Below are 15,259 nucleotides of genomic sequence, written 5' to 3'. Positions count from 1 at the left end.
CACATTACTTTATTAGCACAGTTAAAAACAATGTGTCAATTGTTTGGCATTGAAAAAGCAAATTACATAAAACCTGATGTCAAGTGCATATAAGGCACTTAGAGGTGATTTTGTTTCAGTTTGTCTAAAAATCCAACACTCAGTACATTAACACCAAACATTCAGTGTTGGAGCAGTACTAGACAAATTATACACAGTGTTCTTTGGCTAAGTCAGTTTTGCATTAAAAAAAAAAAAAGCCTATCTACGTGTTTATGTTTGAACTACATTGTCTAAGAATGGCTGGTCAGCATGCAGTGCTTGAATTCCCCAAGAGCACAACTCTTACTTCCGACATCATTTAAATTTTTTTGTGATAAACAGCCTACAAATCTGCATGTGATTTAAAAAAAAAAAAAAAAGTATATTACTTTGAGCAGGTCTTCCATCCAGATGAAAGACCTGCTCAAAGTAATAGACATGGCACTAAAATCTGAGTGTAAAAAATCCTTGCAAAGATCAATATAAAGAAAAATCAACATATTCCCTTTTCATTTACATATAAGGTTTTCTGTCAGACACAGCAAGATATGAGTGTGTGCAGTGATGACCTGACCAGGTGTCTGCTCTAGACGTAGGCTTTAGGGACAATTGGGTCTCCGTACATGCAGTCCTCCTCCACTGCCAGGTTGTACTTGCTGCCACTTCCTCCCTTGTAGGCGCTGGTCACGATCCTGAGCCAACCCTTTTCACCCTGAAGAGAGGGGCGGGGACTAATGAGCACCTCATCTGGCAACCAATATTACCACTATTGTTTAATCTGAGGATTTCTTGATTACTCAACTCCCAAAAAACATTCTGTTTATAGCCAGAGAAAAGGACCAAACCATCACATCTGAGAAGCTTCAATCAGAATAAGTGTATGTTTTCTGTTTGACAAGAACTCACCCATGGCTCTCCCCAGGAGTTGCGTACAACCCAGTATTCGATGTTGTCCTCCACTCCCCATCCTGCCACTGACACGATGTGGTTGATGAAAGCTTCCTCCTGGTATTCAGAGTAGAGACCTCCGGTGTACGCATCCAGTTTATCTGTGGCCATAATCCCACAGCTGGAGAAAACAAACCACATATAATAATAATGCACCTTAGTTAACTACAGCAATCATCCAGTAGGTGATTACGTGCACATAGCACACATACCTACTATATGTGCTATGTGCACATATGACTTCATATGTGCATCAGTGTAAAGTACAGCAACGGTAATGAAATGTGCCAAAGTGTATAATTAAAACTTGCTCTGCCCATACAAATGTAAACTAAACAAACAGGATGGACTGTGGTAAAAGAAAACCATGAACCTGATGGGTCCTCTAGCGTAGATCTCTGCCATCATCTTCTCTCTCCCGCTCACAGATCCATAATCTCCAACTTTCCACAGGGTGTAGTTCTTCACAATGTTGCACACTCCAAACGTGGTGCAGGTGCCACATTCGTTGAAGGGCTTGCAGTCTTTAGAGAGAGAGAACGAGAATGTGCACAGATCAGAGTCAGACTGTAAGTGACCTTTAACACTGTGCACTGAAAGAAACTTACCCTGGTCTTTAGCCTGGTAGTTATTGCAGGTCTCATCTGGAATACCGTGTTCGTTAGCATACTGCCACACCCCACTGTGATCCCCTCCATGGCAAGTGCCGGCATTAGCGCAGTCGATCACATGCTGGACAGAGAGATAGGCAGATGGCCACACCGCTTTTCGCTTAATGTTGATGCGATCTAGTGAGGAAGCAAACAGTAGTTGTAATATAAGTGAAAAATAAAGCATGAGAACCGTTCCCTGGTAATCAAAGTTCCTTCTGCAGAAAGAGGAAGTAAAACTACAATACCTATATTAAAATAGGTCTGAGATGTTATGTGTGGACCTGCTGGTCTGCACCACTACCAAACCACAATGGTCTCAAGTCCCCACTAGGAAAATGATCATGATCCATACCTGCCATGGCGCTGGTGCTGCCATGGGCCCAGCAGGAGCCACAGTACTTGGGAATGTGCTGGTTACGGGTTGTGCTGACATAGTTGGTGCCATTGATATTCCTCCAGTCCCACGACTTTGGCAGGTCAGAAATGTTTAAATACTCGTGAGGAAGAGGAGCGGTCCTGTGAACAGATTGATACAGTAGTTAACACAAGGGTCGGACATTAAAAAAAAAAAAAAAATCCAAGGATATCGATTTTTTTTTTGGACACTTTACAGCTTTAAAGCAGCAGCCCTAAACACACCTCATTTTGCTCTAGGGAATGGGTTGTCAGTATTTTCTCCAATCTAATTAGATATAAGATTATTTTCTTGTCATCAAGCAGTAACCGTTCGTTGCAGCCCTGCAACTAAATATCTCAAAATTCCACCGTGAAACTAATTTACAAGTATGTATGAAAAAAAAAAAAAAAAAAATTCCCGTCTCACCCCTATGGGTGGTGTGTCTTCCTCAATCTCGGGTCCTCTACCAGAGACCTGGGAGTTTGAGGGTTCTTCGCAGTATCTTAGCTGTTCCTAGCACTGCGCTCTTCTGGACTGAGATCTCTGATGTTGTTCCTGGGATCTGTTGGAGCCACTCTCCCAGTTTGGGGGTCACAGCCCCGAGGGTGCCGATTACCACGGGGACCACTGTTGCCTTCACCTTCCACATCTTTTCTAGCTCTTCTTTAAGCCCTTGGTATTTCTCCAGCTTCTCATGTTCCTTCTTTCTGATGTTGCTGTCACTTGGGATCGCTACATCTACCACTACGGCTTTCTTCTGTTGTTTGTCCACCACTACTATGTCCGGTTGGTTAGCCATCACCTGTTTGTCGGTCTGTATCTGGAAGTCCCACAGGATCTTAGCTCGGTCATTCTCCCTCACCTTTGGAGGTGTGTCCCATTTTGACCTTGGGACCTCCAGCCCATACTCGGCACAGATGTTCCTGTACACTATGCCGGCCACTTGGTTATGGCGTTCCATGTACGCTCTGCCTGCTAGCATCTTACAACCTGCTGTTATGTGCTGGATTGTCTCAGGGGCATCTTTGCACAGCCTGCACCTGGGGTCCTGCCTGGTGTGGTAGATCCCGGCCTCTATCGATCTTGTGCTCAGGGCCTGTTCTTGTGCCGCTACGATCAGTGCCTCTGTGCTGTCTCTTTCAGTCCAGCTTTTTCCAGCCACCGGTAGGACTTTTCGATATCAGCCACTTCTTGTATCTGTCGGTGGTACATGCCGTGCAGGGGTTTGTCCTGCCATGATGGTTCTTGCTCTTCGTCCTCTGCATCGGGCTTCTGTTGCCTGAGATATTCACTAAGTATTCCATTGCTTGGGGCCATCTTCCTGATGTACTCATGGATCTTGGCCGCTTCATCTTGGATGGTGGCTCTGACACTCACCAGTCCCCGGCCTCCTTCCTTCCTCTTAGCGTACAGTCTCAGGATGCTGGATTTGGGGTGAAGTCCTCCATGCATTGTGAGGAGCTTCCTTGTCTTGACATCAGTGGCTTCTATGTCCTCTTTTGGCCAGCTTATTATGCCAGCGGGGTATCTGATGACCGGCAGGGCGTAGGTGTTGATGGCTTGGACCTTGTTCTTCCCATTTAGCTGACTTCTTAGGATTGCCTTACCCTCTGTAGGTATTTGGCTGTGGCTGCTTTCCTTGCGGCTTCTTCCTGGTTCCCATTTGCCTGTGGGATTCCAAGGTACTTGTAGCTCCCCTCAACATCCGCTATGCTGCCTTCTGGGAGTTCAACTCCTTCAGTCCTGACAACTCTCCCTCTCTTTGTTATCATTCGACCACACTTGTCCAGTCCGAATGACATTCCAATGTCGTTGCTGTATATCCTGGTGGTATGGATCAGTGAGTCTATGTCTCGTTCAGTCCTGGCATACAGCTTAATGTCATCCATGTACAGGAGGTGGCTGATGGTTGCCCCATTTCGCAGTCGGTATCCGAAGCCAGTCTTAGTGATGATCTGGCTGAGGGGGTTCAGGCCTATGCAGAACAGCAGCGGGGACAGAGCATCTCCTTGGTAGATGCCGCACTTGATGGAGACTTGTGCTATTGGCTTGAGGTTGGCTACTAGGGTTGTTTTCCACAGTCCCATTGAGTTCCTTATGAAGGTTCTTAGGTTCCTATTGATGTTGTACAGCTCCAGGCATTCCAGTATCCATGTGTGAGGCATTGAGTCGTAGGCTTTCTTGTAGTCAATCCAGGCGGTGCACAGGTTGGTCTGCCTGGTCTTACAGTCTCGAGCGACCGCTTTATCCACCAGTAGTTGGTGTTTTGCTCCCCTGGTGTCCTTACCTATTCCTTTCTGGGCCCCGCTCATGTATTGAGCTGTGAGTATGTATGTATATATATATATATATATAAATAATAATAATAATGTAGGCGTATGGTATTTTTTATTTTTTTTCCCAGGAAATGTTTGATGGCCATTAAAAATGTGGTTTCTCAAATGTCTGTGCTTCAGTCACTGCTGGTAATGAACAGCTCTGTTGTTGGGGATTTACAGCGTTGTTAACTTCCTCATGTGACTCACTGACATCAAACCTCGTGATCTGTGCAAACTGATGTTAAACTGATCCCAAGGTTAAACTGATTTCAAACTGATCTTAAATTGATCCCAAGCTGATTTTAAACTAATCTCAATCTCAAACTGATCCCAATCTTAAACGGATCCCAAAGTGATTTTATAAAGTAACATTTACCTGAGATATTGGTCTAACAAACATGTTCAAGTCATGTCACATTAAAAGACGTAAAAATAAGAAAATGAAACCAAAACTTCAACACTGTTTCCCCCAACATTGTGTCTAGGTTAGTTTTTTTGAGTCTCATAAGTTAAGGTTAGTTATATGTTTGAGTCCCACATCAAGTTAAGGTTAGTTATATTTGAGTCTCATAGGTTAAGGTTAGTTATATTTGAGAGTCTCACATCAAGTTAAGGTTAGTTATATGTTTGAGTCTCACATCAAGTTAAGGTTAGTTATATGTTTGAGTCTCACATCAAGTTAAGGTTAGTTCTATTTGAGAGTCTCACATCAAGATAAGGTTAGTTATATGTTTGAGTCTCACATCAAGTTAAGGTTAGTTCTATTTGAGAGTCTCACATCAAGATAAGGTTAGTTATATTTGTGAGTCTCACATCAAGTTAAGGTTAGTTCTATTTTTGAGTCTCACATCAAGTTAAGGTTAGTTCTATTTTTGAGTCTCACATCAAGTTAAGGTTAGTTCTATTTGTGAGTCTCACATCAAGATAAGGTTAGTTCTATTTGTGAGTCTCACATCAAGTTAAGGTTAGTTCTATTTTTGAGTCTCACATCAAGTTAAGGTTAGTTCTATTTTTGAGTCTCACATCAAGTTAAGGTTAGTTCTATTTGTGAGTCTCACATCAAGTTAAGGTTAGTTCTATTTGTGAGTCTCACATCAAGTTAAGGTTAGTTATATGTTTGAGTCTCACATCAAGTTAAGGTTAGTTCTATTTTTGAGTCTCATAACTTAAGGTTAGTTATATGTTTGAGTCTCACATCAAGTTAAGGTTAGTTCTATTTGTGAGTCTCACATCAAGTTAAGGTTAGTTATATTTGAATCTCATAACTTAAGGTTAGTTATAATTTGAGTCTGTTATATTTGTGAGTCTCATATCAAGTTAAGGTTAGTTATATTGAGTCTCACATTAAGTTAAGGTTAGTTATGTTTGAATCTCATAACTTAAGGTTAGTTATATTTTGAGTCTGTTATATTTGTGAGTCTCATATCAAGTTAAGGTTAGTTATATTGAGTCTCACATTAAGTTAAGGTTAGTTATGTTTGAATCTCATAACTTAAGGTTAGTTATATTTTGAGTCTGTTATATTTGTGAGTCTCATATCAAGTTATATTTTGAGTCTCACATTAAGTTAAGTTACTCAGCCTTGGTGTCATCACTGACGTGAACCTGGTGTTTTTTCTGATAAACATGACAGCTAACGTTATCTGAAGCTAATGTTTGCTAGCTGCCGTTAGTGACGTAGCTCTTAAAAATCTCATTTAGCCGTCAATGAGTTTGTTCTTTGTAATTCTTGACTAACTTAAACACACACAAATCTATCCCGCTTACTTGAGGCCGAAGTCGTGTGTCCTCGCTTTGGGGACATAGCAGGGCTGCTTCTGGTTGAAAAACACTCCTCCGGACGCGGCGGCTAACTCGACCGAGAGCAGGGCGACGAGCAGGGCCGTCCGAGCCATCGCGAACACCGGCGGGCTTTGCCGAGAGGAGCTGAGCGGAAAGCGGAGAGCGGAGGTTCGGATGTGGTGTCGGAAGCAGCAGGGGCAGCTTCAACACTAGCTCATCTGTCGGTAAACTCCGTGCTGAAAAACCTGTACCGACGCTACAGTCATGTGACCAAGACAACACTAAACATAGGAACCCACGTGCTTTACAAGGAAGTCACAAGTCTTGGTCACACCAGCAACGAACACAGCGAAACCAAGTATACTTTAGTGTTATAGTGCTGAGAAACGCAGTTTTTTAGGTATATCCTGTTGACAGTACACATAAACTATGTCTGTACAAACATAAAAAGACCGAGGATTTCACTTATGTTAAAGTGGATTATATAGAGCAGTGGTTCTCAATTCTGGTCCTCAATAAACCCTGCCTTTAACACTTCAGACTGGCTGAACACACCTGATCCAGGTAATCAGTGATTCAGCCAATCAGAAGGAGGAAGGGCAGAACTAGTTGGGAAACAAGCAGAGCAGGAGTCCTTGAGGACCAGGATTGAGAACCACTTATACAGAGACCTCCTAATGCCCAGTGTTAACAACGAAGTGTATACATAGAGTCTTGATGTCTCATATGGACACCTGGCTGTTGTTTTAAGACAGAGATGAACTTATCCTTTATCCTATAAACTATAAAACAGCTGTTCTTATGCAGCGATTGTAAAATATTTAACCATATTAAAAATGCGTGTGTCTTCATTAGTATTAACAAACAGGTTAGAGAAAGCACCTGGATATTGAACATCAACTCCTTAGCTTTAAGTAGTGACAGATATTGACTGGTGGTCTAGCACAAGACTTGACCAGACTGGAATAGGTTAGCTCAGTTATCTAAACGCTAGAAAGTCAACTTTAAGTTGTTTTGGTTGGATTTCTGAGTGTTTCAATTACACAGAAGTTGGATGGCACCACCTTTATTCAAGGACATGATTGTCACAAGTGTGGCAAAACATTATACTTCAGCTGAAATTTGTAAAATATTCGGACTTAACATCTTGTATGTATATTTAATGCTGACAGAGCATATGTGGTGATGCTCGTCATGACTAATCTCACACCATTCTGTAACCGCAGTAAGCACTAAGTCTTCAGTTTGGTCCAGCGATCACACAATCCAGCTGTTCACAAGATGAATACAAAGTACAGTGATTATCAAAAAAAAAATTGATTTACTGATCGTGATCCAGTATTTTTCACAACATCAAAGAAAACGTATGGCATAGTCCTTGATTTGCATAAAGTATCAACATACAAAACTGCCTGCTGATGAGATGGATGTCTCAAAGCAAGAGAAACCTTTTAACGCTAATTGACAGTAAAATATCATTAAGAAAAATGCTCCAGAAAAGTAAAGATTGGCCTGAATGATTAGATGCTGAATATAAACCACCTGCTTTTGCAGAGATTAGAATAATAATTTTCACTAAGAGCAACTGAACAGTGGAGGAGCTATAGAGGAGATCAGTGCAGGAAGTGCCCAGTCATGAGGACAAGGGAGATAATTATGTGTAACACACCTGTTTTACTGATGATTATCTGCTTTATTAACTTTATTAGTGAAGGCGAATCGAGTCAGACACAGAAAGTCGAACCACACTTTAAAATACACTTGCGTCAACAGTTGTGGGTGTGTGGTGCAGCGGTGCAGTCGGGGACAGGGAGTAAACCGTCCGCTATCTTCTACACAAGTCTTCGTCTTTTGCAGTCGCGCTCCATCTGGTCTCCAGACATATTGGTGGCTGCACCCAGAGGAGATACTTGGTTCAGCATGGAGTCATCTGATGCCTGACCAAACAAGGCCATTAGCAAGGCAACACCGAATCCTGTGGCACGCTCACCCTACAGACAAAATAAAACAAGAAGAGTCAGATTCTAGCTAAAATGTAAAATGACCTTGTTCTTGCATTTTTTCTAGGGGTAAAATGACTAAAACATAAAACCTTGTTTGTTCTAAAACTTACTGATCTATAATAAACCAATGAGGGTTGTGGTACAGTAAAAAAATATTATGGGCCCTATTTTTTTATGATTTGAATCACAAGACCAGGATAAAGCATCAGATGTTTTTTTTCCCTTCTTTACATTTTTGTGATATGAAGAGCTGGCACACCTGCAGATCAGTGGTAAAGTGCTGAAACTCAAAGAATACTTAATGAGCAGGTGTAGACGCACATAGAAATCTCTGGCTTTGCTCCCTTCAAAAGCAGTGCACTCTTGCTGTTATGAGTTGCGTAATGAATAGTAAAAATGCAAGCAAAGAAGAGCTTTTCCAAAGAGGAAGTAAATGTTTCTATAAAAGTACCTAGCACAGCTAGCTTCTGTACAACATGAAAACCATATCCACCATGAGCAACAATCATCAGGTTAGCTAGCCTTTACGAGGCCTGACGACAGGACTGTTTGCATGACAGAGAGAGGGAGAACCTTTTCTTCAGTTGGGTCCAACATTAATTCCTAATGAATTTCCAGAGCACTATACTCATGGAAAAATATGCATACAAAATACAATACAAAACATGCAAAAATTGTACTTCATTAGCTTATGATTATCATTTAATTTGTTCCAGGGTAAAATCGGTTTAACAGAACCCCAGGTACTCACAGCATGGACAGGAGAGGCAGTTTGGAAATCTATGCTGGACATAGTGCATGTCAGTGCACATATGAATGTCTGACTACTCTCACACTACTCTTATTGTTCTCCCAGCCTTGCTCACCTTAGCTGTTTGCACAGGAAATCTCATACACTCAATTGAAGGCTGGTTTAATGTGATGTTTGGTCAGACCAACAAGGCATCTTAGGCTTCATAGCAGTGTTTTTGCCAACTTCCTCACACTTTCTGCTGACTCTGTTTCAGGTTGCTTAGCCTCAAGCCTGCTGCAGGCAGCAGAAAATATGCATACAAAATATACTACAAAACATGCAAAAATTGCACTCTATTAACTTATGATTATCATTTAATTTGTTCCAGGTTAAAACCGGTTTAACAGAGCCCCAGGTACTCACAGCATGGACTGGAGAGGCAATATCAACATGGACCCAGACACCAGGCCAATCAAAGCCCAAGTGGGAACCAATAAAAAGGCCGGCGCAGGAGCTCTGGGCGTTCTCCCGATCCTTTCAAAAGACAACAAAGATGGCCCAAAAAGACGTTCTATCACTCTCTAAAACAAATATTATGAACCTCATAGACTCACTCAAATATTATATATACAACTGTTTGATGAACCAAGCACACTATGCCAAAGATAAGAACAAACAGTTAAAGTAAGCTGGACATATGTTAGAAAATAAATCACCTGGTGTCAGTAGAGAATTTTTGTGAAGTTTAAAAAAGTAATTTAATAAATGGTACACAGTTTTTAGATTTGAATGCGTTGTCATGTCTCATGTTTAAGCATCTGGAGTTGGTGTATTTGTTGTAATATTCACTTACTGCCACAGAGTTCTTCATGTCAGCCATGGCAGAGGTGAACTCGCTGAAGTGCAGCTCGGGGCAGTAAACCAGAGGGTGAGCGAGATCTCCGCTGTTGCGGCCGGCACGCACACATGCAACTTCCCACTGCTCATTGTTTGTCATCACGGCTGCATGATACTTCCCTGTGGAGATTCCCTGAACAACAAAAACAAAAAGGTTATAGTTTCAGAGACTATACCTGACGGAAGATTTAAAGAAAGGGTCGGTTGTGATCTCTTCAGTGATGGTAAGAGAAAAATTTCATCCAATTATTCATAAGGTCTATTTTTTATTTGTGACAGAAAATAAAATCCTCTAGTACGTGGTAGCTGTGAAAGGTTTAACAAGAGTAAGTGAGCAGCTGTCACACACCTGTGCCCCTGTCAGTGTGGCCATATCCAGAATAATATCAGCTGACAGATCTTTGCTGGCATACACCACTCCATCAGCCAGCACCAACCTGCCCTCCGCATCAGTGTTGTTGATCTCCACTGTCCTTGAAGAGTAAAAGTTATGAACGATAAATGGAAATTGTAAACCACCGCCCAGCTACATTCCTGTTTACCTTGTTATATAATGACTTTTGTGCAATGATACAACAGGACTGACAAAACCAGCAGTACATACAGATCAGATCAGGTAATTTGTTACTCTCCGCCTTAAATCAAATTCCAGGAAAAAAAGTCTTACTTTCCAGAGTAGAGAGTGTGGATATCATCAGGTCGCGTGGCCATGGGTCCCACTGCGTTCTCTGCGAGGCAAAACACTGCATGGAGGTTATCCTTAAAGCCCTGCAGCAAACAGAGGAGAGTGATAAAAAACAGAGCAGGATAAATAACAGCAGCTGTGGAGCAATCCAAAAAGTCACCTGACCTGTTTAATAGTGGCTTTGAAAGCCCCCAAAATGGCAGCAGCTCCACCACAGTCTCTCTTCATCCCTGGCATTGTGGTCTAGAAAAAAACATATTTGTATATGTTGAGACATGCAATGACGTACTTTGATCTCTGATGTCAATCTAATGCTGCATCTCCATAATCCTCCAGAAAATGCAAGCTCTATCTTTTTGTCTCAATTTGATACTAGATAAACTGCTCCATGCAAATGTACCTACATGTGAAGAGATTAGACTTAAAGCTTAATCTAAGAGATCAGCAGTATCAGAGAGTGCAGGTTCCAGGATCACCAAGACCACTGGAGAGCTGCTAGGGTTTTTTTTTTTTTTTTTTTTTTTTTTCAAGGCAGCAATCGGGTGTACAGTGCAAGGACACAAAACACACTGTCAAATGTTTGCTATACTGTGGTACTGTAAATCAACAAGGGAGATGTTTGACAGTTTGGGCTGCAACAACTAGTCCAATTACCCAGTGTAAATACTACCATCAATTAAAAAGTGTGGTAAAACAATCAATTTATGGCCACAGAATTCACTGGGGACACTCAAGAATGCTCTTATATATTACAGCAAATGACCAGGCAGATAAAAACAAAAATACTATGAGCACCTGTCAATAAATTCTCTTAAATTGCAAACTAAATCAAGACATTGGTCTCATATAGCCACAGTCAAGTTTTTTAAAATAAAAATCCTTAATACAACAAGCGAAAGCATAACTAGATGATTACTGTGGTGCTGCTCCTGCAGGAGTACCTTTCCCTTGATGCTGAGTCCTCCGGTGTCATACACAATGCCCTTGCCCACCCATGCGATGCTTTGGGTTGCACCGTCAGGTTTGTGGCTCAACACTGCTAATGCAGGAGGATGCTCTGCTGCCTTTCCAACCCCATAGATACCTGACAAAGTAAAAGCATACAGAATATTATTCCGAACTACCACAGGTCAGTGTGAGGATTTGTCATTTTATAGATGAAGACAGATATATAAACTTAAGTAGGTGAGGATTACAGCTAGATGAAAGCAAGCATGTTTAAGTTTTGTTAATCTGTACATTTGTGAGTTATTGTTTTAATAACATCATAAATCCATAGCTGGTTTATCTGTTAATCCTATCTCCCTTCTTTTAATCGATTATTGGCAATTTAAAAAATATTGTATAAAAAGATCATACACAGTAAATCTATTGAGTTAAGCCAATTAGAGATAAAAAACATCTACAGATATGCTACCTCCAAACCCTCTTTGTTTAAGTTCTTCTCCACGAATGATCACTGGAGTGATTCCAAGTTCAATTCCCACAGCCTTGATCTCCTAAAGCAGAAATGCATGTCTGTGACAGAGGTCTGGAAGTAAATTATTACAAATGTGTTCCTGTACTAATGTCAACAGATTATCCAGGAGAGAATTAGTTTCACTTACATCTAAGAAGTGATCTGTATTCATGTCATTGCATGGTGTGTCCACAATGCGAGCTGCCAGCCGCACTCCATCAGCAGCGTTAGAGAGACACTGAAGAAAAAAAAGGCTGTCTATGGAGGAAAGTCATGCCTACATAATCTCAAATGCTGTGTAAAATTTAAATGTAAATTAAAAAAAAGAAGAAAACCAACAGTGCCATACCTGAAGTTCTCCAACATCCAGAGGGCTGCTGTCTTGCCCAACAATCACAAACTCGACAGTCACATGCTTTTTCTCAGTCCTGCGTGAGGATGTGGAGCGACGAGAGAAGATGGGGAAGGCCCTGGCCATGGCACAGGAGGATGCAAACACTTCTGAACGTTCACACACCATCTGGAGAGGAAAGAAACACTCTCATTACCATATTACTATCTGTCTTTCCACTGGATGACCTACATTCAAGTCCCACTGGTGACCTAGAGGAGGTCATACAAAGATGGTAACCCTTTTAGATTTGATCTGTAGCCAGGCATGCGCTCCAACCCAAGAGGAGAAAAAAACCCCCAAGGGGATTAATTAGTTATGTAATTATTACATGAAAGGCAAAGACAAATAGATCTCTAATGAGAAAACTGACCACAATGCAGCGGTTGTTTCCTCCAGGCAGGCAGGAACGGACCAGGCGAGACACAAAGTGGGCTGAAGATGGGCTGTTGTGCCTGCTGACCCGTGAAGGAAGGGCAGCCACAGTGGCATGGTTGAGGTACAGAGGGCAGCTGTCCGTAGGGTTTGGATTCAAAGAACTAAGAGCCGCCTGCCAAACCTGTGAAAACATGAGAGAAAACTGACATGCTAGACCCACCAAAAAGACATCACCACTTGACGTCGCATAGTTTGTTGTTCTCAACAAAAACAACAAATATCCTGTGCACAGGCATTAATTTTAATCAATGCTTCATCTCTAAAATTAATTCTCAACTTCTTGGAGAGTAAGAATTTGATGTAAGAAGGGAAGAGACTAACCTTTAGTTACTTCATTAAATGTTATGTATGCTAAATAAGCCAATGTGAGTGGACAATGTGATATGATAAGAATCAGAAGCTTCTTAATGTTACCCAAGTTTCTAGACAACATAAGCACCACTTTGCCATCCAGGAAAAAATGACTGCACTGTAAGCACTTGAGTAACAGTCACATTGGGTAATCATTTTCAAAGGTCTTCTGAATGACTGGAAACCTTTCCTTGACCTCATAAACTCACTTTGTCAAGCTTTTCTTTATCACCTGGCTGTCACAGTTGCACAACCACCTCTGAGGACTTTACACAGCAGACTACACCACATTAGTTACAGCTAACACCATCACCATCACCATCAGAGCAGAGTACAGCTCGGGTCTGACCAAGGCACCTGACAGTGATCTAAACATACTCATAGGAACCACATTGATTTACCTACATAAACTGGGTTTCAGTCAGTTTGAAACTTTATGTTATTTTCATGACCATACAATGCTACCTTCTCAGGGAAATTAACAACAGTGAATTTATATATATATATAAATAAATAAATAAAAAACAGAATTTAACCTCACTGATCATCCAGTTGTAAAAAATAAGAGATTATTCTCGGACGTGTAATAAACTAATAATACTAATAATAATAAGCAAAGAAAAAAGTAAGAGAATAAAAACAGTAAGAAGAAAAAAATATATACCAATAAATATAATATTAAAAGTAGGCAACACAAAATTAAGACCAATAAAACGCTCAAATAAAAATCAGAGAAAGCAATCCAATAAAAATTGTGATGGTACAAACAGTATTTTGTGAAGGTTAATATGACTGTAACAGCTCATATATGTAAAGCTTTTGTAGGCAAGTCCTAAAACAAACAGGGAGCCAGAGTCTTAGTCTTAGGTAATACAAAGACGTGTTTTGTTTAATTAACTGTCGGTTTGAACAGTGAAAACAAATGCTCTGCTGCCAAGTCTCCTTAATGCCATTACATTACATTACATTACATTACATTAAAGCTAATGAGATATAATTACACTTAGCATTTCGTGCCGTTAGCGTTTCAGTGTTTTCGCTAACCAGCTCCGTCAGTATAGCTAGCTCAGTTAGCATGAATCTAACAACAGCTATTATGAAGGTAACAGCAGTTATTGCGAAGCTAACAGCAGTTATTACGAAGCTAACAGCAGTTATTACGAAGCTAACAGCAGTTATTACGAAGCTAACACCGGTTAGCACGAAGCTAACAGCAGCTCTCACCTCTTTGCTAACCGCGGGCTGCAGCTTCCCTTTAACCTGGCTCCAGCTGATTTGCTGCAGGTTAGCTTGCTGTCCGAGGAGCAGGACGGGGCGATTCTGTGGCTCAGAGTCGCCGGCAGAAGCCTTAAACTCCAGCACCACGTTCGCCATTTGTGTGACTTGCCAAAGCGAGAGCTAGCTGGTAACGGTGACGGTGACCGGACCGCTGATTAAGCCGGTGCAGCCGGTGCAACCGGTGCAGCCCGGAGTAGCGATGGCAGCCGGTAGGGGACAAAAAAGCTGCACTACTACTAAACTACTGATAAGATGCGTTTATGAATAGATCACAATGCAGTTTAAAGCTATTTTTAGGATAAAAAAAACAAACAAACAAAAAAAGCATAACGACCAACTGCTACACAAATAAAAGATGGTGTGAAATACGTAAGTACATGTGTGCAAAACAGTTTTACACAGGCACCAGCTTGGAAACAGTGGGAGCTGTAGATGTGGCATCTTTACAGATGTTTTACACGTATTTTACAAGTATTTATTCAGCTTGCACTAAAAGTTTTTATTTTGTAGTTCGTTTTTATATACAAAATTCTTTGCAATTAGTTTTTGTATATCAAAGTAATGTCTGACCTATCCGTGTATGACTACGTAACACACCTTAGGTGTAAAATTAATTGCAATAAATAGAAATAAAATAAATATGGTGTAGCCAAGGTAAACAGGTTTTCTGGGCAGATCTTAATTCTGTCTACTCGTAAGAAATTATTAATGTGGATCTTTTGTTCTGTTTTTAGAAAGTAATAACAGGCCTTGGGTTTAAATTTTTGTTAATTAATGATCAGAACTTCAAAAAAAAAGAATTCTGTTGAGTCAGAATTACTTGTTTTTTTAGTCCTTCCACCAAACTATTTAGCATTTCATTGACAACACTGTCAACTACAGTCAGCTAAAGAGAATAACAACTA

General features: G+C 40.9%; 2 protein-coding genes across 2 annotated transcripts; both read right to left on the bottom strand.

Moving 5' to 3' along the window:
* Positions 1 to 119: 119 nt before the first annotated feature.
* Positions 120 to 6,396, bottom strand: ctsz (cathepsin Z). The gene is made up of 6 exons (XM_026307092.2): positions 6,105 to 6,396; positions 1,975 to 2,138; positions 1,578 to 1,757; positions 1,343 to 1,493; positions 928 to 1,090; positions 120 to 733 (listed from the first exon to the last, which is right to left on the bottom strand). The coding sequence occupies exons 1-6, from the start codon at positions 6,230 to 6,232 to the stop codon at positions 608 to 610; spliced, it is 912 nt and encodes a 303-aa protein (XP_026162877.1). The 5' UTR covers positions 6,233 to 6,396; the 3' UTR covers positions 120 to 607.
* A 773-nt stretch (positions 6,397 to 7,169) lies between these two features.
* On the bottom strand, positions 7,170 to 14,574 carry npepl1 (aminopeptidase like 1). Its single transcript, XM_026307091.2, has 12 exons — positions 14,301 to 14,574; positions 12,661 to 12,846; positions 12,246 to 12,416; positions 12,045 to 12,134; positions 11,855 to 11,936; positions 11,379 to 11,521; positions 10,603 to 10,680; positions 10,420 to 10,520; positions 10,102 to 10,225; positions 9,709 to 9,885; positions 9,279 to 9,389; positions 7,170 to 8,110 (listed from the first exon to the last, which is right to left on the bottom strand). Exons 1-12 carry the CDS (start codon positions 14,448 to 14,450, stop codon positions 7,952 to 7,954), a joined length of 1,572 nt encoding a protein of 523 aa, XP_026162876.1. The 5' UTR covers positions 14,451 to 14,574; the 3' UTR covers positions 7,170 to 7,951.
* Between the last annotated feature and the right edge of the window lie 685 nt (positions 14,575 to 15,259).

This window comes from Mastacembelus armatus, chromosome 5 (genome assembly GCF_900324485.2).
Source record: "Mastacembelus armatus chromosome 5, fMasArm1.2, whole genome shotgun sequence".
Lineage (NCBI taxonomy): Eukaryota > Metazoa > Chordata > Actinopteri > Synbranchiformes > Mastacembelidae > Mastacembelus > Mastacembelus armatus.
Note: the sequence above shows the minus strand (reverse complement) of the source record. Positions and strands in the feature narration are given on the sequence as shown.

What these genes read in the sequence shown, in the direction of transcription:
- ctsz (XM_026307092.2), bottom strand. Translation starts at nt 6,232, where the DNA reads ATGGCTCGGACGGCCCTGCTCGTCGCCCTGCTCTCGGTCGAGTTAGCC. An exon ending in CTACCAGGCTAAAGACCAGG is followed by an intron (nt 1,494 to 1,577) that starts GTAAGTTTCTTT and finishes CTCTCTCTAAAG; the next exon opens with ACTGCAAGCCCTTCAACGAA. An exon ending in TACGCTAGAGGACCCATCAG is followed by an intron (nt 1,091 to 1,342) that starts GTTCATGGTTTT and finishes TGTTTTCTCCAG; the next exon opens with CTGTGGGATTATGGCCACAG.
- npepl1 (XM_026307091.2), bottom strand. Translation starts at nt 14,450, where the DNA reads ATGGCGAACGTGGTGCTGGAGTTTAAGGCTTCTGCCGGCGACTCTGAG. An exon ending in AGCCCGCGGTTAGCAAAGAG is followed by an intron (nt 12,847 to 14,300) that starts GTGAGAGCTGCT and finishes ATGTTTTCACAG; the next exon opens with GTTTGGCAGGCGGCTCTTAG. An exon ending in ATACAGATCACTTCTTAGAT is followed by an intron (nt 11,937 to 12,044) that starts GTAAGTGAAACT and finishes TTTCTGCTTTAG; the next exon opens with GAGATCAAGGCTGTGGGAAT.